We start from the raw sequence: 22,553 nt of genomic DNA, 5'->3' as shown, positions 1-22,553 counted from the left end.
TTCGGTTCCATTCCATTTTATTACAATCCTGTCCTTGAGTTCCAGAACGAACGGCTATTTAATACACAACCCCAAACACTCCTAAAATGGATCTTGTTAACATTCAAAAGTCTCCCATTTCTTTCTCAGTATATTAAATCAAAAGGGAAAAAAATCTTAAAAAAAAAAAAATCAATAGGTTTAGTTCACCCCAGGAAAAGCACCTTCACAACAGGAAACTAAATTGTCAGGACATCTGACCAAAGACACAAAGCAGCAGGTGAGATTCCTGACAGGAGAGAGGGACTCCCAATGGAGCATAAATAGACCCCCCCAAAGTATACATATTTCACATGAGTGTGTACATATATATGTCATATATTAAAAAAAATTGGTTTCTATACCCAAAAAGTCATTCAGAAATAAATCAACACCCCATCTGAGACCGGGAAAGTCGGGTGCCGTAGCCAGGTTATACATCAAGCTTGCACCTCGCTCTGTGCGGGTGACCCCTCGGTGCACTGTGCACACTGGCCTGGAGGGGGCTGGATGGGGACCTCTGTCCTGCCCCCCAATCCCCAGGCCTGGCAGATCCAGTGTTTGCAGAAAAGTGAACCAGGGAAATTTAGGAAGGCAGGTAGCTGTGTGGTCCCCAAACCGCACGGTGCAGCTCAGGAGCCAGCTGGAGGCTGGGGGCAAATGGCCAAGGCCACCACCAGCTGCCCTGCAGGCTGCCCTGGGTCCTGGGGTAAAGGGAAGTGCTTGGGAACCCAGGAATGGAACAGCAGCACTCTCACTTTTTACCAGCAGGCCTGACTCTGGGGTCTGCCCAAGGCCCTGGAGACCTTAGTATCACCAGTGTGGGCTTCTCCTGGGATCCAACGGCCTTTGGGAGAGGGAGTGGGCTTTTCGACCTGCCAGGCCTGAGCCTCGTGAGCCTGTTGTGTGAGTGTGTGTGTGCTTAATGGAGCTCAACACACTGCAAATGAGTGTTCTACTGGGACATACTGGAGACGCGTCTGCTTTGGGGAAGTCAATTTGTCATTGCATCCTAATTGGTCCCCATGCTGTGGATTTGTTCCAAAGATATCAGCTGCTGGAAGAGGCAGACACAGAAGACACGTTACACACTTGGAAGCGTAATCCTCTCGGGACTTGGCACAGTGTTTCCATTCACAGAACAAACAGCAGAAATGCATGGGAACCCCTTTCCTCATTCCAAACCCTTTCCTGACACCGCAGGCAAGCAGGAGAAAAGGCTGTGAGAGTCAGAAGGCGTGTCAGTAGTTTTCAGGTTTGCAAGCTCAACCACGAGACAGTCACACGCAGCCGTACTCATACCACACGGTCTGCGGGTCCCCGCCTGGCTCCGGGGAGGCGGGAGTGCTCTTGGAGATGCTCCCTCGACTGCAGTCCTCAGGGACCCGGCCAGGGTGGGGAGCCAAATCAGAAGACCGACCTGGGCTCTTGGCCAGGAGCCCCTCGCTGCAGTCTTGCCCGGGGACCCCGTCTCCCTCTGAGAGGCTGAGCCCCGCCCGGACGGGGGCAATGGTGGCCACCTCCCCCGAGTGTGGGGGCGCCTTGGGCTTGGTCCTGGCAGCCAGGGCTGCAGCAGGTGAAAAGTGTGGGAGCTGGGAGTTGCTGCCACTGCCAGCAACAGCAGTACCAGCACCTGCAGCGGCAATGGCGGGGGCTGTGGCAGACTGATGCAGGGGGGCCAGCCTTTCCTCCTTTGGGGGAGCCAGGGAGAAGCGCCTCGTGTCCAGTGGCCGGCTGCGGGGACCTGGGCCCTGACAGGAGCTGCCAGCCTTTCCCACAAGTGGGGTCCGCTCCCGGGCCAAGCTGTGGGAGCTGGGGGGTGCTGGGCTTTGCAGGGTGTGGCTGCCTGTCTCTTTGCCCCCTAAGGCTTCAGGAGTCCCCAGCTTCTGAGGGGACTCCTGTTTGCAGGCCTCTGGCCCACTGGCCCGGAGAAGGTCAGCTGAGGCCAGGCTGAAGGCCCGGCTCAGGGAGGCACTGCGGCTGGCAGGTGCGTGGGAAGCTGGGGGCACTGGAGCCTGCCGGGGTCTGCCCAGAGACAGGCTCTGGGGAGGCTGGGCCTGTCTCGGGGCCACGCTGGATGGGGCCACGCTGGGTGGGGCCTCGGCCTCAGTCAGTCTGAAGTTTGGCTTTACATACTGCCCAGGCTTCAGCGGCCTCCCCTCCGAAGTGGGGGTGGCCATCTTGACGGTGGGGGCCACAAAGCTGGTGGGCATCTTGGTCCCTTCTTTCTTGGCAGGTGGTCCTGGTTGGCCTCCGATGGCTGGGGGATCGCTGGCCTTTCGAAAGTAGTCACTCAGCAGGTCATCCCGGCAACTGGGAGTGTCCTATGGATAAGAGAGTGAAGGGTGGAGGTGGGCATGAGGGTTGGGCGAGTCCTCAAAGCCTCCTCCCACCCAGGACGCCCCCTGAGCAGTCCACATGGCTGGGACTGCAGTTCCTGCCTGCCTTTTCCGAGGCACATGTGCCACCCCCGCCACACACACCAGCCCTGGGCAGGACGGTGAGGGTGGATGAGGCAGCATGGGACCACCAGGAAATAACTCCAGATTCCCCCAGGCAGCCCCCTAACTTTACACAAATAAGGAAACAGACCCAGAGAGGGAAATGACTTCCTACAAAGTGAGTTAGTTTCCCAGAAACCCTGACTGCAGCCGACCACTTCGGTCTGTCTGGTTTCCACCAAGCACAGCCGGAACTAGAACCCTGGCGGGTGTGAGCAGGGCCTTGCTCCCCCGGTCACCCCGGGACATCATAAGGACCTCACCTTGCGCCACCGAGAGCAAGAGGAACAAGAGCAGCTCCTGAAACACCGGAACCTTCACTGCCACTCAGACCTCTCTCTGGGCCCGAGAAAGGGAAGAGAGAGGTAGAATGGAGGTGGGAGGGGGCAGGGGACAGAGAGGTACAAATGGAGTCTGTAAGTGTCCAGAAGGGGGAATGGTGGGGCTGCACAGGGATATGAAGACACTGGGACGGCCCAGCCGCCACTCTGTTCCTGCTAAGCTGCCGCCCAGGCTGTGCTTCCCCTGCCCAGGGAGCAGGTGTCCTTTGCCACCACCTTAGGAACAGGCAGAGCCATGGAGGCAAGGGTCTATGTCCCCACTCAGGGAACTGCAGCCTTCTGCAAGCACAGCTTCTCCTGAGGTTGACATGGATGAAGACGAAGAGAAGTGACTTCATGGGGGATGAGAGGCCGGCGGGTGTCAGCCTGAAGGTGGGTTGGTAGCTCAGGAGCCATCTGCACCTGCCAGCAACTCCTGTCCCACAGAAACATCTGCACATGGTGCCACTGGACAGAGATGCATCTGCTGTTTTATGCTAGTTTGATGCTACACATCTTGGGTGGGCGTCCAGTAAGACCTGTGATATCCACAGGTACCTTTCATCACCTGGGGGGCCATGTGCTGTTCTAGGAACCACATGTATAATTGCAAAGACACTCATTTAATTCTCAAAATGACCTTGCAAGGTTGTTGAAAGACTGTGTGAAGGTAAAGAAGCAGGTCATGGAGGTTTGGCAGGTCACGCGTCCAGAGAGAGGCAGACCCAGATGAAAGCCTACGGCTGCCTGGCTCAGAGCTGCCTTCCACTCCACCAGGCTCCTCCCTGCACACCTCAGAGCCATTGATACCCACCCTCCCTGGCCACACAGGGAGCCCCATCGTGCGACACTCCCTCCCTGCATCATCGACACCCAGATAGTGGGGGCGCGGTGGGCATACTGTTGTCATTTCCCTGGGATGGGAAGCCCTTGTGTACATTAGGGGCTTTGTGTGTCGGGGGTACCAGGAGGGAAGTCAGGTGTGTCAGGGATAGGGGGTTAAATATCCCAGGCAGAGAGAGGGGGCTGGCTCGCTGCATGCCAGGCATCCGCTTTCAACAGAAACTGCTACAGCCGGACTGTTTTGGTCTCATTTAAGCTAAAAATGGAAAGGTAACAGTACAGGGAATAGGAAATGGGGCCTGTGAGGACGAGTCTGAACTGAGCAGGGAGGGGCCCCACTCCTCGATCAGGCCCTGCCTGCCAACATCTCCAAAGGGAAAGGAAACCATCATAAAGGGCATATAACAAAAGAAGACTGAGAAGGAAAGCCTTCCCGCCGCAGGCCCCAGTTTCTGGAGTGTTCTCGTTCAGTCCATTAGACCAGCAGCTTTTTTTTTTTTTTTGAGACAGGGTCTCACTGTGTTGCCCAGGCTGGAGTACAGTGGCACAATCTCGGTTCACTGCAACCTGAGCCTCCCAGGTTCAAGAGATTCTCCTGCCTCAACCTCCCGAGTAGCTGGGATCACAGGCGCCTGCCACCATGACCCAGTTAATTTTTGTATCTTTAGTAGAGATGGGGTTTCACTATGTTGGCCAGGCTGGTCTCGAATGCCTGACCTCAAGTGATCCGCCCGCCTCAGCCTCCCAAAGTGCTGGGATGACAGGCGTGAGCCACCGCTTGGCCTAGACCAGTGGTTCTTAAACCATGGTGCCTACCCAGCCGCAAGACCATTATCTAGAATTTATAAAGATGCAAATTGTCAGCAAGCCCAACCTCAGACCCACTGATTCAGAAACTCAGGGAATGGGTTCTGTGGTCTAGCAAGGCCCCCAGACGATTCAAAGGCACGCCTGAGTTTGAGAACCACAACATTAGACCGCTAATGTCTTGAGCGCAGGCGCTCCTTTGCTTTTCTCAACTTGGCTTTTCCAGCTCCTTGCACAGAATAAGTGCTTGGGAGACAGAAATATTTAAGTGAAGGAAGGCCAGGGCCATGTTTCATATTTCTCTTGTGTCAACTGCAAAGCCGGGCACGGCGCATGCAGGCAAAGAAAACCTGCTGATGAACTGGTTTGCTTTGTTTTTCAAGAGCAGGCACCAGGCATACTGCTTAACGTAAGATAGTAGGTGCTCAATAAATATCTACCAAACACATACTTGCTTTTCTGTGTCACTGTGTCCTAGCAATGCAGGTCACAGGGTTTACCAGAGAGCTAGACAAAGTCCAAATGTGTTTCTTTAAGGGGAATGAGATGGGAAGACTGAAAAAGACTGAAGTTTTAAGAATCCTCAAAAGGGCTCAATTGCAGACAGTGAACTGCACTCACTCAGTAACCCAACAGCTCACGTGACGAAATTTGGAGGGAGCACTTGAAAGATGGATGTGCAGCTTCAAAAAAGCGAAATGAAGACCTACAGAGGCGGCAGGAGGATGTCAACAGGCAGTGTTCAGGGTGAGGAGCTGCAGAGCTGGGGCCAAATCCAGCTAGCTGCCTGTTTTTGTACATCCTGTAAGGTGAGAATAGTTGCTACATTTTTATTTTTATTTTATTTTTTCTTGAGACAGAGTCTCGCTCTGTCGCCGAAGCTGGAGTGCAGTGGTGCAATCTCAGCTCACTGCAACCTCCGCCTCCCAGGTTCAAATGATTCTCCTGCCTCATTCTCCCGAGTAGTTGGGATTAAAGGCCCCTGCCACAATGCCCGGCTAATTTTTGTATTTTTTGTAGACACGGGTGTCTCTACAACTCTGCTTATTTGTAGAGATGGGTATATTTTTTGTAGAGATGGTGGCCAGGCTGGTCTCAGACTCCTGGACTCACGTGATCTGCCCACCTTGGCCTCCCAAAGGCTGGGATTACAGGCATGAGCCACTGTACCTCGCCAGTTGCTACATTTTTAATTGGTCAAAAAGAAATTTTGTAAAAATGTATTTCACAACATGTGGAAATCATATGAAATTCAAATGTCAGTGTCCATAAGTAAAGCTTTATTGGATGTCAGCCATGTCCATCCATTGACATAGGATCCAGTGTTTGCTTTCTCGAATGGGCAGAGTTGAGTAGCTACAACAGAGACTGTGAGGCCCAGAAAGCCTAAAATCATTCCTCTCTGGTCCTTTCAAGTTAAAAGTTTGCCAGCCCCTGCTGGAGAAAATGCAGGGTAAGCGAGGACTCAGAGCTCTGCCATGAAACCCAGTGTGAGACCCTAGCCCTGCAAGTCAGGTGCTGGCCACGCACCCTTGGTGCCGGCCACAAGCTCTGCCGGCTCACCTCCCAGACCCAGGGAAGAGCAGCCTCCGAGGTCAGGGGCTGGCTTGCGGTGACTTGCCAGCTAGTGCTCTAGTCAGCCTCTCACGTCCAAGCCAGCTCTGTGCCTAGGCCTTGCCACCCCCACCCCATCCCTCTCTGCAGCTATGATCCTGAGCCAGGAAGAGACAGCGAGGGAAGAGAGACGCGCCAAGTCTGTGTCTGGGTCACTCACGTGGGTGGGGGAGCTGCGGTTGCTCTCCTCCAGGAACTCCTCCAAGGTGACCATCTCACTGCTGGGGGAGGCTGAGCAGGGCCGCACTCCGACGTGGGGAGGAGCTGTGCCCCTCTTCTGGGCACCCTCCTGTGGGAGGGGCCCGTTCCGGGGCAAGGGGTACTCGTGGCGGCCAAGGGCATTGCGTCCTGGTGTGCTGGCTTCCCGGGGCAGAGTGGCCAGGTCCCTGCTGGGGATCAGGTCTTCGCTGCTGAAGCTCTCGGACCGGCCATGGAGCTGCTCGGAGGAGCCTGGGTGTCCAGGCAGGAGACAGAGGACCCTCATCAGTCTCGGCAGCCCTCTGATGGCTTCTACAGGTTTCATGCTGCCTTTGGCCCACTCCAAACTAGCAGAGAGAAACCCCTGCCCAAAATCCCAGGGCTTACTCCCACCAGGCTGAAAGTCTATTGAATCTGTAGGACTCCTTTTGAATGTCACTTGGCCTTTAAAAACAAAATACCTTGAGATAAAAGTGGAAAGCTTCTGCTAAAGTTTCAGTTATTACTGGCTATGAGGCACTGCCCTTGTTAGCACTCGCTCATTCATGTATTCAAAGCTTATTCACCTGCTCCATGCTAGGGGCTAAATGTACAGGGAAAGTTCATGAAGTCAGACCACAGTCTGTGCCTAACACAAACTATACATGTTCCAAGAATCAAAATCCTCCAGATTTGTTCTGTGGCCACAGCAGAACGGAACTAGTGTTACTCTCCCCATTCTACAGATGAAGTAACTGAGACTCGAGACCTGTGACACGCCTGCATCTCAGTGCTGCTCGGGGGAGAAGGGAGCTGAACCCCAACCCATTCTAACTCCCAGTCTATGCCTGAAACTGTACAGTGTGGCCTCTGAATGTGTCAGAATGCATTTGAAACCCCTAGTCATGTATTTTAAAAATTATAATAATATGAGCCCAGAGCCAAACCACCAATACACTTTTATCCCCCATCCTAAAATAGGGTCTCGCTTCTGTTTTCCAGGCTGGAATGCAGTAGTACAATCACAGCCTACTACAGCCTTGACCTCCCAGGCTCGAGCGATCCTCCCACCTCAGCCTCCTGAGTAGCTGGGACCACAGGCATGCGCCACCACACCTGGCTCATCTTTTGCTTTTTGTAGAGATGGGGTTTTGCCATGTTTCCCAGGCTGGTTTCTAACTCTGGCCCAAGCGATCCACCTGCTTGTGCCTCCCAAAGTGCTGATTATAGGCGTGAGCCACTGTGCCTGCCCTGAATCAATTTTTAAAAGTACACAGAAGCAGAAGACTTACCTTTTAGGTTAAGAGGTGAGCTGTTGCTGGATGTGTTTCTACTGCTCTCTAAGCTACTTGGCCGCGACACTGAAAGGAAATGGCAGTGTTAAAATTAAAAAGCCAATGAGCAGGTATATCCCAGATTAGCCATCTGAGAAAAACTATGCACTAAAACAATCCTGTGCCAAAGCTAAGCCCAGTGCCCTCAGGAAGGAGGAACTCTGGGACTCCCTCTGCGCTCCAGTGAGGAAGCCTCGCGTCCCCAACAGAGTGCTGGGCACAGAACAAGTAGCCACCAACAGATGACAACTCTGCTTTTCTACGTTTAGGAGGCCTGAGGCTGCAGCTTCACACAACTGTACAAAGGAAATCTCACATAGAACACCAGCATAGAGGGCAGACAAAACAAGGCTGCTCCGGGTGAACCAGAGGTTGAGGTGGGGGTAGGGGGGTCCTCCTCTATTACCGCACAGAGCTTTCTGGAACACATGTGGACAGCCTCAGCCGAGGCCATGGGAAGGAAGATGAGGGCTGTTCAGGGCCATGTGAGTGCACGTGTAAGCGCGTGTACCTGTAACCAGTGAGGTGTCACGTCAGGAGACCACAGGGAGCAGGTGCCAGGGGCCTGGGAAGGAAGGGGGCACTCCCTTCTCCTGGATATTTGCTCTTCTTCAGTTTCTTTGTGTCATCTGCCTTAAATTTACATCTGCCCCAAAGGAAAAAAATCAAGGCTTATGGTGCCGAGGGCACCTGCCCACCTGCTCTCCTGGCCACAGTGGGTGCTTGCCTGAGTGTGGCTCTGCCATGCCACCCCACTGCAGACTTTGGGGAAGGCTGGCACCATTCCCTACAGAGGGCAGGCCATCCCTTCCAGGGCCCGCAGGCCTCTCCTGGGTCACTCCTCCAGCGGCCCTATCTCGAGAGCGAACATGTCCACGCTGCTGTGCTATGAACCCCCGTGGCAGGGATGGCATTTCAGTTGTCCTGCAACCCCCAGCACCCAGCAGGCGCTGAGCTGAGCCACCTCAGGAGCCTGTAGAGACCCCTGGGGTTCCTCTGCTTGCTAGGCCACCAATGCAAGTTCATTCAGGTTTCCTGGGTCCACAGGGCACCTGGTTCCAAGGGCTGAGGTGCTCTGCAAACAGCAGATGTCCAGAAAACACCTGCTAGCAAACATGTTTGAAACTGAGCCAAAAACATACTTGGTGATAGCGAATAGCCTAAAAACAGAATCGGTCCCCTCCCTGAGCAGTGAAAATGTAAAATAAACAAATGTACATCTCTCTTTAAAAAAGAAGTAAATTTCAGTACAAGGAAACTGTGATAGCAATCAACGGCCCGAAAGCACCATTGTTTCTTCAAGTACTGCAACGCAAATCCTTTTCCCTTCTTTTTCCTAAGAGAAGCTAGAGGAAACAGAACATTTATGAAAAAAGCTCCTATGGTTAGCTGACTGATCACACATCTGGCTGCTCAGGGAGATGCCCCCAGCACACGAGGTAGATTTCTCCTGTTGCATTAGCCTCCACTCAGTGTCAAGATGTAAGACTCCTGTTCATTCAATTGTTTCATTACAGTTCTTTACTCAAGTAGAAGACTGTAAGAAAGTCAACATCAAGGCCGGGCGCAGTGGCTCAAGCCTGTAATCCCAGCACTTTGGGAGGCCGAGACGGGTGGATCACGAGGTCAGGAGATCGAGACCATCCTGGCTAACATGGTGAAACCCCGTCTCTACTAAAAAATACAAAAACTAGCCGGGCGAGGTGGCGGGCGCCTGTAGTCCCAGCTACTCGGGAGGCTGAGGCGGGAGAATGGCGTGAACCCGGGAGGCGGAGCTTGCAGTGAGCTGAGATCTGGCCACTGCACTCCCGCCTGGGTGACAGAGCGAGACTCCGTCTCAAAAAAAAAAAAAAAGGAATGTCAACATCATCAAGCTATTCAGACCGTGGATAGGGGCAGGAGGTGATGCCGGCTCCTACACTTACCAAGCCTTTCAGAAGTAAACTGAAATCGATGTAAACTTCTAAGGGTCTTTTTAGGATTATTTTCTCACACTTCTAGGGCTGCTTTTCAAAAATTAAAGCAAAGCAGCTTTTAATTTCTGAGAAGGCAGGTACTGTTTACTGCCTCCTTCTGCAGAAATTTATAACATGCCCGAATCAAATGACAAGTGCTTCTAACAATTTCCAAGACTAAATACACCTCAGAGCTACTGTGGGCAACTGCAGCCAAGTCAGGACAGTAACGGACCTTCTTGAAATGAATGCTCCCCCCATGAGCCACTGGAACTTCCTGGCCAAACTGGAAGGGTGCTTGAAGGCATGAAGAGGAAAGGCCAGTGCTTCCAGAACTGTGATGCTTGGGAGGCAGCAAATTCCCCACCACTGGAGGTATGTAAGGAGAAGCTACATGCTCAGCACCCTGAGGAGGGGAAGGAAGAATGGGTCTCCCATTCCCACCTTCATTTGGTGTTGGACTCCCCTACAGGACTCAGCTTAAAGGATAGGTACCGTGGATAAAAACCAGTCTGGAAACCCAGATGCAGCACCCTCCCTACTCACCGTACTGCCTGTGGTTGGGGACCTCAAACTCCAGGGATGGCTCGCAGAGGTTGTCATCTGAGTTATAGGCTAAGGTGAAAATGAGGCTGGTGAGTCACGGTTACGGAACATCCCTCATCCACAGGGAACCCTGCCACCTCGCCTGCCACCTGGATCCCAGCAGCTCCAGCTCTTGGGATGAGGGCATGGTGTGCAGATGCTGCCTTTGGGACCTGCCTCTCCTACCCCTCCACTATTTCTCCTGCTGGGCAACGCTGACACTCCCGATTCCCATCCCCTTTAAATCACTCTTCCACCTCTGCTGTGACTGGGATGTGTGGACCAAAGGCGTGTTTTGGCCTAAGGATGATATAAAAAGAGCTGAATATTGAGTATCCTGGGGGACCCCTTCCAGCCTCAGAGGCCAGCCCTGAGAGCAATTCACTTTCAGCAGTCAAGCTATCTTCAGGTGGCAGGAGGAAGAAGGAAGAAAAAGAGGCAAAATCAGAATCTACCCCTTGAGGGGAGAGGCTGAATTCCTGGGGACTAAACATTGCACCAATAGCTCCTGACCAGAAACAGACCTGGAAACCATGGGCCATCAAGCATTCGGCCTTTCCCTGAGAACTGGAAAATGTCTCACGCCTCAATCCTGCTAGTTTCTACCTGACAGCAGACCCTGGATCCCCTCCAAATTGACAACAGGGTCTCCATTTTGGAGATGGTGACATGCCCACCTGCAATGGATATCTGGAGTTTGAGCGTCCCTTGAGGTCAGGACCCTGTCTCTGTTGCTTTGTTTTGTTGATCAGACTCAAGGTTCCGCATGCCCATGGCTTCAAGAATCAGGTGGGTGGGTTTATTTATGCAAATTAACCCCTTCTTGCTCTCTCAGACTTCCAACACCCCAGAGGCAATCACTTTCAACTCCTTCATCTGTTTCTCTGGATATTTCCCTGTCTCTTAAATTATAAGGGGAATGCCCTTTTCAGTTTTAAGCATTATCTCTTCCTTTCTCTTTGCATATTTTAAATTCCCAAATGCTCCTCCCTTCCCTATTGCTTTTTTTATAGCATCTTGTTCTTGTTTCTTGGGTGCAATCATTTCTCTTATCTCCGATTTGAGTGTCACCTGGTAAGATCTGACTGAGCCATTCTGCTGGGACTCTCTCATTACTTTTGAGTAATGAGATTACTCAAAGAATATTTTAATCTCCTGCCTAAAGATGTGAACTCGTGGCACCCTGGAGACAGGGAGTTCGTAAATCCTTCACTGAACCCATTTGATTTTAATACAGAACACCTGCCTCAACTGTGTCAGTGAACTTCCAGTTCAGAGACTCTATCCTTTCTTGGCCCGGTGTAGTGGCTCAACACCTGTAATCCCAGCACTTTAGGAGGCCAAGGCAAGAGCATTGCTTGAGGCCAGGAGGTTGAGACCAGCCTGGGCAACATGATGAGACCACATCTCTACAAAAAATTTAAACTACACACACACACACACACACAAATTTAAAATATATAATTTATCTTCTCTCGAGAAAAAAATTCCAAACTTTTACCAAGGTAGGGCAATGGCAGTTGCCTGGTTTTAGCCCAAACTCTGGTTCTCAGCCCACCTTCCCTTCCCTTCTGGAGCTATTTGGTGCCTTCACTTCCTGAATGCTGGTGGTGGCAGTGGGTTCTGAGGCCCCATTGCAATTAGGCCTCTGGAGGGTTTCCTGCCCAAAGTCCTTGGCTGGTAAACATAGCTGTATCTGTGCCACCAAAGCCTGTCAGCGGCCTCACCCCTTTGCTCACCACCTATCAGACTGAGAGGCAGAGCGACCCCTCTGAATTCTGAGAGCCTGGGGTCTTCGCAAAGGACATTAGGCCTGACGCTCGTGGCTCTGGAAGGGCTCGCGACTCACCTTTGGTGCGGCCTGGGTGCCGGGTGATGGGGGTGGAGCTGGAGGGGGCTGTAGTGGTGGCTGAAGTTGAGCAGGTCCGGGAGCCCAGCTCCGAGGGCCAGGACCTCATGGCCGGATCGGTGGAGGCATCTGTGCGGTCAAGGCTGCCTCTGTGCGGGGAGCCTCGCTTTGGTTTTGGATCCCCAGGGCCTGAGGCAGAAGAGGACATTGAGAAATGAGGCTGCCAATTCCTGTGCCCTGTGGACAACCACACCATGGCCTAGAAGCAGGGCAGCAGGGCACGAGGACCACAGAGACAAAAGCGGGGCTGCCACAGCTCTCGGGCTGCGACTTAAAAGGGACCTGGTGGGGCAGGTTGGGGCAAGAGGGCTTGGCCTCAGGCGGGTGTTGGAGGCCCCATGAGGATGGCTCTGGCTCTAATGCTGGGGTCACACTGCCAGCCCTGAGAGGCTGGGAGGAAACAAAGGGAGCCCCTGAGGGGATAAACTGTTGGTAAAAGTCACACATATTCACTCTAGGACACATCTCCTGTGTAACACTGTCTGGAACTCCAATCCCTGACTTCCAAAGATCCTAACAGATGTCTGCCAGCTCCAAAACCTGCAGCTGAGGATCCGAAGGTCCTGCTGACTGGACTCACTAAGGACTTCAAATAGAAGTTTATTGCTAACCTCACAATATTCTGTTTTTTCAAAAAGGGAAGCCTTAATCTCTAACTGCAAGAAAATCTTTACCTTGTATCTTGTGCTTTTCTGAAATCTCTGATTTTTCTACCATGAACATAAACTGGTCAAAATTAAATTAAATCATATATAAAATCATTAAAAAAAATACAGTCCATAAGACCAACTACCCCACAGGAAAGAGCACAGGCTCTCCAAACACAAGATAAAAATGAACACGGTTGGCATTCCTAAGAGCCGACGAAGCACTCTGCAGAGCGTCCCACTCCGTGTGCCCCGACGGCCATGGACCCAGGGCCAGGACTCACTGCTGCAGTTCGGCTTCTTCACCCATGCAGCTGTCTGCCCTCCCAGTCACTTCAAGTCTGGATTCACTGTGCAGTTTTAGCGCCCAGAGCTGATGATTTGAAATCAAGGGGAAATGTGGATTTTGAAAGATAACCTTGATGAGAAGCAAGATTCAAGTCTGCCTGAAGTGGGACAGGTGGAATGAATTGGGACAGGTGGAATGAATCGGAACAGGTCATCCTACAGGTGAAGCTAAAATGAGGATCCACGGGGGAGGCGGAGATGAACGAACAGTTAGCATGAGCAGCGGACAGAGAAAGCACAATTCCAACAGCATGCGCAGAAGACAGGTCTGGAGGACCCGGCGCCACGGCAGCCCAGGGTTCCCAGAGCGAGGCTCATGAGATGAAGTCAGTGGCACGTTAACGCTCACATTTTAGTAGTTATGTGTTTATTCTCACGATTACCTTGTTTTTATGATGATACTTGTGTTTTCCACTTACAGGACGGATACTAATCTTTCCTTTTAATACATTTAACTACAAACTGTGAATCAACGTAAGGGAAAACATGTAGGTAATCATATTTTTGTAGGTAATCACATAGATGGTATCAGGATATGACAAAAATAACAGAGGCGGTACAGGGATGGCTGGAGACAGGAAATGCTCCGCCGGTAATGGCCTCGCTGGCCGGCTGGCATTTGCCCCTGCTCGAGGCATGATTTGTGTGCTGATGTTCTTTCTGTCTCCTGCTGTTTTAACTTCAGCATCCAAGATATCAGAAAACCACAGCACAGTCATAAAACTTCACTTGGGGCTGAACTCTGGCTGGCAAAATCAATCCAATTAGTCAAAACGTCTGAACGGAACCATCAGTCCTTCAAAACAGAACATATTTTATAAGGGCCTTACCGGAAAAGGTCCACAACTCAGTGCTCTGACAAAGGAAGAGGAGAGAAGGGCAGCAGTTTTAAATTTAGCTGCTTAAAAATAAAGTCTTAAAAAACCCCTCACTTGACAGAGGCTGTATATTTTAGAAAGTGCAGCAACCACCCGCCAGTGCTGCTTGACACACGGGCAAAACATAAGCTCGCAGGTGCAAGAGACGGGAGAGGGGCACGGCCACTCGACTTACTTAGTACGGACATCCTGGCCCAAGGACATGTGCACGTATATCCTGAGGCTCCCCCTAAAACTGTGTTGTGCTGAAGAAACGGTCCAGGGAGTGTGACAACTCATCTTCTATTTTGAAATCAGAATCCACGCTGGCTACTTTAAGCTTGAAATTGGGGTCAGGAGGAGGGGTCCGCTATCGGCCATCTGGCCTTTTAGACGCTGGCTTTTTTTGTTTGTTTGAATTTTGGAAATGGTGGAGAATACACAATGCAGACACATGATAAAGGAAAGGGATTAGAAATCTCCAATGTCGGAGAAAGAGAGAGGCTCGTTAGGAGAGGATGGGATGTCGGAGGAAGACCAGAACCGCAGGCGTTTAGAGAGAGCTGGGTGGCTCGTTGGAGACTTGTCTTTGTCCTTGTTTTGCTTTTCAAAAGGGACTCTTTTGCGCGGAGGTGCTAAATTGTTACCAATTGGATAACCCAAAGGAGGAAGGAAAAAGAAAACACAAATAAATGAAATGAACAATAATGACAAATGAATCGAAATCAGCTAAACGTACTTAAGAAATCAGAATCCCGTCTTGCCCAGGAAAGATGAAAACAGTACACAGTACTCAGACCAGAATCAGGGCTCAGGAATCATCTGTGCTCTGACTCAATTAACTTAAAGGCACCTGAATGCCAATAACTTATTTCCTCAGCACGTGAGGAGAATTACATACTGCCCAAGGAGCCAAAGTTTAGATGATTTTTCAGTTTCAGTGTGCCAAATTATTAAGCAGGAATGCTTATTAGTTTAGGGCCCAGCTTCTCTTACTCATCCATTTTAATGACAGGGTCCCTAACAGCTCAGCTCACACAATCCTCCCGTTTCCCACCCAAAGACCTTGGGAACACTCAATGATCCGTTTCAGGGCGCTGTAATCAAATACTCTACCTGAAGTATTCACTAATGATTTTGTATCTCTAAAATAATCTTTTGGCAGGACGAGTTTTAAAATAATTTAAATACCTCCTTCGCATACTAAAAAAACCCTTCAACACCAAGAATCATGATTTCCTTTTAGACCTTCTAGATATATCCTCCACTCCAATCCTCCACTCCTTAGCCTTTAAATTATAGTGTCTTAACAAAGCAGACAACTGGGCTAACTTCCTAAACACGTCTTATATTAACATTAATCGACCTAACCAATTTCTGATGTAGGATTAAAGTTGATGCCAGGATTTCCATTATTTCTTCCTCCACAGTACCACCTGGTGGCCACAGTGGCTCACACCACAGAAAAAGGGACCAACTCATTCAAGGTTGGTGTCCTTGCGGCCAGTTCAGGGCTAGGCTCTTGTTCAGCATCTTCAGGGACCCAAACAGCTTTACCTGGAGGCAGTCCATGCAGTTAAATGCATGCAGTTAAGAGCTCAGGCCCGGCCGGGCGCGGTGGCTCAAGCCTGTAATCCCAGCACTTTGGGAGGACGAGACGGGCGGATCATGAGGTCAGGAGATCGAGACCATCCTGGCTAACACGGTGAAACCCCGTCTCTACTAAAAAATACAAAAAACTAGCCGGGCGAGGTGGTGGCGCCTGTAGTCCCAGCTACTTGGGAGGCTGAGGCAGGAGAATGGCGGGAACCCGGGAGGCGGAGCTTGCAGTGAGCTGAGATCCGGCCACTGCACTCCAGCCTGGGTGACAGAGCAAGACCCCGTCTAAAAAAAAAAAAAAAAAAAAAAAGAAAGAAAGAGCTCAGGCCCCGGAGTGTGGTCGACCTGAATTTGGGTCCTGCTTACCCAAGGCAAGGGTTTCACACTGTTGAGCCTCACTTTCTCAGCTCTACACAGGGGAGGCCACTACCACCTGCCTCAACAGGGTCGTTAGGATTCAGTGAGATGCATAAAGCACATAAAGTAGTCAAATGGTGCTGGACCCAGAGGGAGCACCCAAGACATGGTGGCTGCTAGCGATCGTGACCATGGTTATGGACCTGCTCGCTCATGGATCGCTTTGGACCAGTCAAGCATTTTTTTTCTCTGAAAGTTTTCCTAACTCAGACTGATTCTAGTTAATTAATTCCACTTAAACAGTAATACAAGTTGAGATGACAAATGTCCAAAAATTAAACAGGAGCGAATATAAAAACCTGAGGCAACAGAACCCCTCTAGATTAAAAAAAGTTAAGCTTATCGTTTACTCACGAGTCCTCTAATTTTTTTCTTTTTCTCACCCTGTCTTACGGTGCTGACGCTATCTAATCTCGTCCCCATAAAGAATGACAGTGTTAGTCCCTGAATAAGGTGTGTGAACATTATTTTTGTTAGAGATGGGGTGTCACTCTGTCACCCAGGCTGGAGTACAGTGATAGCTCGCTGTAGCCACGACCTCCTGGGCTCAAGTCTACTGAGCAGCTGGGACTACAGGTACGTGCCACCACGCCTGGCTAAATTAAAAAAAAAAAAAATTTTTTTTTTTTTTTTTGCAGAGATGGGGTTTCCCTATGTTGCCCAGGCTGGTCCCAAACTCCCGGCCTCAAGTGATCCTCCTGCCTTGGCCCTCAAAGTCCTGAGATTATAGTGAGATTATAGGCATGAGTAACTGCAGTAGGGTTTTTTTTTTTTTTGCATCTGAAGGAGACACAACAGGTACTTGTGAATGTGCCCCCTCAAAAGGCTTGTGCACACACCACACTCAGAGGGTAGCCTGTCGCTGGTGCTCAGTGCTATATCCTCCGCCTCCGAGACCCCCATGGGTCTCAGGCATAGGCTGGGTCTTCAGAAAGTCCTGGTATCCTTTGTAAAAATTTAAATGACTCGGGATAAACAATCCCCCCAAAATGGTATTTAAAGGTAAAGCTGAAAATTTAACAATGTGTAAGGTAAATGCTGTGTCTAATCGCTTCTAAGACACATTTTTTTTTTCCTATACTTTAACATCTCGGAAATTAGGAGGCAGCTTGAATGGTTTCTCGGTCACCACTGGCCAGGTGGCCACAGTGACAAAACAGACATGGTCATAACCAACTCATCTTGCTCCTATTTTCCTTTCACGTGTGTGTACAAAAATCGAATTCTTATTTAGAAAAGCTCTTTCAACAAGAACATAATAAAAATTCGAAGTGGTGGCCCTGTACCATTTGATTGCCTCATTGTATATAAGGTAACTGTACAGCTTTCATGGCTCCTGAGAGGTGATGAAATCCAGCATACACGACTAGAAACCCTGTTCTTGTTTCAGAACCTCTGGCAAACTCCAAAGGACAGCCCTGAGGGAAAAGGCACAGTGTGTCCTACGGCTGGTGGGACACAAGGCCAGATCAGGCTGAAGAAGTCCTAACCCACCTTTCAAAGTGGTAACAGATGAATCACCCAAGGGCTTTCAGGACATCTTATGTAAATGGAGAATGTGTTGAGTGCACCTGGGATCTCCCTGCACAAAGCGGCTTACTACAAATCTTTGGCACATATGAGGGAGCCTCAAAATAAGCTTCCTTGCTTGTCTCGTTGGTACCTGCAGGAATGTCAGCTTTGGATATTCAAATATCTGCCTGGCTACGTGATGAATGATGCTTTTCATTCTAAAATAACAAAAGCTGCTGGGCGTGGTAGCTCACGCCTGTAATCCCAACAGTTTGGGAGGCTGAGGCAGGTGGATCACTTGAGGTTAGGAGTTCGAGACCAGCCTGGCCAACAGGGTGAAACCCCGTCTCTACTAAAAATACAAAAAATTAGCCAGGTGTGGTAGTGTGCGCCTGTAATCCCAGCTACTCAGGAGGCTGAGGCAGGAGATTCACTTGAACCTGGGAGGCAGAGGTTGCAGTGAGCTGAGATCATACCATTGCACTCTAGCCTGGGCAACAAGAGTGAAACTCTGTCTCAAAAAAAGTAAAATAAAATATAAAATAAAATAACAAAAGCATTATGGGACAAAACGGTCACCATGCTGACATTTCTACTTGGCTCATAACACACCTAAGCAGAAGGTGCATGTGCAGTCACCCACCCCCGGCACGTTCCTGCACAGGTGTGCACAGCCGCCGGCGAGAGACCCTTCAGGACACCCCCTTCCTCACCCAACCACGGCCAGGGCGGCCACCCCTACCTTTCCCCGCAGACCCGTTGTGGGCATCGCGCTCCTCTGCACAGCTGGAGCCCAGTGCGGGGGTGTCGGGGTTCTCGGGCTGTGATCTGAGAGGCTGAGAGGCCGCCGGTGAGGCGGGGTCTGAGGACTCCAGCTGCCAGGGAGGGCTATCCACGGTGGCTTTTAAGCGTTCCCTCGAACCCTCTTTCTTTGGTTTGATGAGTTTGACTAAGGCTTTGGCTCCGATCCAGTGGTTCTTCCTAGTTAGAAGTAGATGTTTAGGACATAGCCAGCCCTCCCACACACCCCCAGCGGTCCCTGGTTCCCTAACGTGGGCTGGGATGTTCTTCCCCAGTCTGGGAAGTTTGGCCACATTCACGTGGGGTTCAGGACGATGATGCTCATGACCATGGTACTCGCTTTTGGGGCTCAGGAGCTGGAACCTAATTCTCAGTTTGGCGCAGGGCTGGGGATGGTAGAAGGATGTGCATCATGACAGAAATCCACTCTAGTCTCCCAGGATGAAGGAAGTGATGCCATGCTTAATTTAGTTGGCAATTTTTCTGTCAAAAAGCCATTTCCATGAATCTCATTTTCTGCTACAGTTAATAATCAGTGAAATAAGCTGGCATTCCCCTGACTCCTCCCTTGCACTGAGCAATCTGGGTGAGGTGGAGAGGGCAGAGGAGAGTAGGCTGTTTGATTAAAAATCAGTGCATTTAAGGAGTAAGCAGTAACATCATAGCTAGCTGGACACTGAGGGCATCCTGGTGTGACATGAAGAGAACCCTGCCTGGGCTCTCACCCTGACTCTGAAACTAAATAGCACCTATTTATATTATCACTCCAGTTTCTCATCTGGGCTTCAATTTCTGTGTCAAACAAGATTCAGACCAAGGTTCTGGGCCAGGCGCGGTGGCTCATGCCAATAACCCCAGCACTTTGGGAGTCCGAGGCAGGTGGATCACTTGAGGTCAGGAGTTCGAGACCAGCCTGGCCAACATGGTGAAACCCCCATCTCTACTAAAAATACAAAATTTAGCTGGGCGTGGTGGCACATGTCTGTAATCCCAGCTACTCGGGAGACTGAGGCAGGAGGATGGCTTCAACCTGGGAAGCGGAGGTTGCAGTGAGCTGAGATTGTGCCACTGCACTCCAACCTGGATGTCACAGCGAGACTGTCTCAAAGAAAACCAAAACCAAACCAAACCAAACCAAAACAAAAAGCACACACACAAAAACCAAAAACAGACTGAGGTTCGGAAATTCTGTGGTTCTGGATTCCCAGAGAGACCTCAAGGGATTTGCGGAGATTTTGACTTCAAGGCTGGGCCAGGACAATCCGAAGGGACAATTCCTTGGGTTCGGACCGTGGACAAGGGGCAGCACTGCTAGGCTGGGCCAGCTCCACTCAGGGAGGAGCTGCTGCTCTCTGGCGAAGAGACATGTTGGTGAAGCCACCCTGAGGTTCTGTGCATCCAGAAAAATCTGCATGCGCTCCAAAGGTTCCCACATTTGAAGACCATGGGGGCTGGGCCAAGTGTGCTGCCCGAGCATCCTTTCCAAACCAGGAACATGGGTGTCCATGCCACATTTAATCCTGAGACAAAACCCTGACAAGGCAGCCCTGCCATCCTGCTTGAGTGACTCCAGGACCACGGATGCTTTGCCCCCTTCAAAGGCCCACAGCTAAATGAAGCCTGTGTCTCACTGGGATCACCCAGCATTGGCCGCCCCTCACAGGACAAGCCAGAGTACAGAGGCAGGCGGAGAGGATTGTAAACTCTCTGATGTGGGAGACATCTGTCACAGGTGATCTGCCACACAGTGGACGGTGTGGGGCCTGCCCTAGATGGGGGCTTTCACCCTGTGCACAAAAAAGGAAGATTTTCAGTTCTGTCTTTATGTCACTACACTTAAATCAACTCACTTCTTTGGAGGAGGATCATAGAACTTGTATTGATCCATGATTTTTTCTTCCAGCTTTTCCTTATGTCTTCGTAAGGCATTTAATTTGTCTCTGTGAATACAGGAGAAAGAAAACCTATCAATCCAGTTTTAAATCAAACAAGTGAATTTACTCATTGGCTCAGCCTGGAATCTTGTGCACCCGGGGTTGGTATTTTTCCGGGACTGGGATGAGGTTAGTCACCACCGTCATGGTCACTGAGTTTGGAATACGTGAATGGAGGCATGTGCCGTGGGTTCAGGGAGCCCCGTGACCCTGAGATTTACTGAAGCCCCTGGGGCCCAGCTCAAGGCAGCAAACTTCTAACAATCTGAAAACTCACGCTCGGAAGGCCCAAAGTTTCTCCTTCCAGGTTGTTCAAGACGTGGGGTGCTCCTGGGGTCAGGCAGAAGCTACTCCCCAGTGGTGAGGGGGCGGCGTTCAGGGGGTACATATTAACACCACCTAGGCACTGAGGTTGAAAAAGTCAGCTCAGCAAAGTCAGATGCGTGACTCAGGGCCGTTCCCACTCAGAAGCAAACTCAGAAGCTTTCAGGGGCCAGAAAGAGAAGTTAATGAGCACAGCAGGGCTGGAGAAACCAGGGGCCCTGGTGGGGACTGCAGTGAGCTCCTGTGCTGTCAACGCTGGCAGATGACTGCCACGGGGGAGTGAACCAGGTCACAGTGGGGCGGACCTCCCAAGAAGCCAGATGCCCAGATGATGAAGCCAAATCTCCCAATTCCTAAATATTGGAAACTGGGTCACTTTTCAAGAACTCTGCAAGGGACCAAAGAGATACCTCTTGAATCTTGGGCAGGCTCAAGCACCTCTGCTTACCGGGGAGATCTTGACCTTCCTCATACAAACAGAAAGCTTCTGTTTGCACTTAGGGAGTCACAGGGCTGCGCCCACAGTGCATTCGGAGCAGCGCTGCCCATGGTACTGCGGACTACTGCCGACTCCTGCCTCAGTGTTGGGTGGTCTTGAGGGCCCAGACCCTTGGTTTCCTCATCTGAAAACAAGGCCTTACATGAGAGATAACAGCTCACTCTCGAAGCTGCCAAGGTCCTAACCCAACCAAGGGCTTTCCCAAGAGCGCACGATGAGGTGAGCCCCTGTAACAAGCGACCTCAGCCACGCTCCACTCCCAGTCCCTTGACTCGACATCTGTGTGCTGGTGTTCTGTGCTCATGGCCGTGCTGCTGAGCCTTAAGCCTTGAGTGCTTCATGGCTGGGGATGGCCCCACAGACTCACACAAACTCCAGGGCCCGGAGCAGGCCCCAGGAAGCCTGCCAACCCGCTGGCGTGGAGTAGACACTGTCTAATGCAAAAACGTCATCAAATAATCCCCGAGTGCTCCTACACTCCTTCTAGTTAGCACCTGCCCAACCTCTGCTGGCGATTTTTATCACCAGGATTATAGAGGGCCAACTTCAGGGTCATTTCCACCCCACAATTACAGTGTGCTTTTACATACAAACCATCCTCCCGAAGGTGGCACGCCAGCCCTAGACACGTAGGTGAAGCCAACAGAATAACAAAGGGGCATCATTACATCAGAGAGCTGGGACAGCACCCTGGTGTTCACTGTGACCACAGTGATCACATCCCACCACAAGCACGTCCCTTCTTGCCTTCCCCATACTGATGCCAGCACACCCATGCCTGCCTGGACAGCAATACCAGCCATTCCCGATCACGTGGAAGGACAGCCCAACCACCATGGCTAGGATCCAGAAACCACTCTAGATTCTTGATTCCTCGACTTCTGAACCACGAGATTCCTGGCACCAGGGTTCGTCCTCTTGCCCTCTATTTCTGGAAGCTTCTCTGGCCCTGCTAGAGTAGTATATCTTCCAAAACAACTCCAGGAATCCAACATCTTTAGCTGGACATGGAAGCTACCATAGCTGAGTGTACACCTCCTTTTCCAGCCTTCTCTTCAGATGCCCCCTGCATATTGCCTGCACTTAAGACCACCATCATTGCTCACCTTCCTGTCCTCACCTGCCACGGTCCACCTTTCTGTCCCCTCACCTGCCACGGTCCACCTTTCTGTCCTCACCTGCCATGGCCTACCTCCCATGGGCCTCCCCCAGGCCCTCCCCCAGGCCCTCCGGGGTAGCTGTGGACTTCGACTCCCCCTGTGTTTTTTTCCACGCTTCATGTAACCCTTCACATCTGGCTGGTAATGGACAAAGCTTTGTTCACATCTGAACTCCCCTACTGGTTCCTGGCTACCAGGGAACTGGTTCTGTACACCTCACAGGGCCCACGCTTAAACCACCACCTCGTAAATACCAGCTGAGTGAGGCCACAAGCCCACTTCCCTCCATCCAGGGGGACATGGACAAGTGCACAGCACTCATTCCCAGCCTTCAGTTTGAATTCTCCCTGAGATACTTCAGTGTTCTCATGATTTTTTAAAGTGAATTTAAT

General features: G+C 51.0%; 1 protein-coding gene across 1 annotated transcript in view; it reads right to left on the bottom strand.

Annotated features, from left to right (window-relative positions):
* CCDC88C (coiled-coil and HOOK domain protein 88C) overlaps positions 1–22,553 on the bottom strand; it is a 148,817-nt gene continuing 126,264 nt past the window's right edge. Inside the window, 7 exon segments of the mRNA XM_017863838.1 lie at positions 1–2,342; positions 6,264–6,553; positions 7,573–7,641; positions 10,116–10,184; positions 12,004–12,192; positions 18,186–18,424; positions 20,095–20,184. Coding sequence (XP_017719327.1) covers positions 1,299–2,342; positions 6,264–6,553; positions 7,573–7,641; positions 10,116–10,184; positions 12,004–12,192; positions 18,186–18,424; positions 20,095–20,184 — 1,990 coding nt within the window. The 3' untranslated portion in view covers positions 1–1,298.

This window comes from Rhinopithecus bieti, unplaced genomic scaffold (assembly GCF_001698545.2).
Source record: "Rhinopithecus bieti isolate Rb0 unplaced genomic scaffold, ASM169854v2 scaffold_68778, whole genome shotgun sequence".
In the NCBI taxonomy this organism is placed as follows: domain Eukaryota; kingdom Metazoa; phylum Chordata; class Mammalia; order Primates; family Cercopithecidae; genus Rhinopithecus; species Rhinopithecus bieti.
Note: the sequence above shows the minus strand (reverse complement) of the source record. Positions and strands in the feature narration are given on the sequence as shown.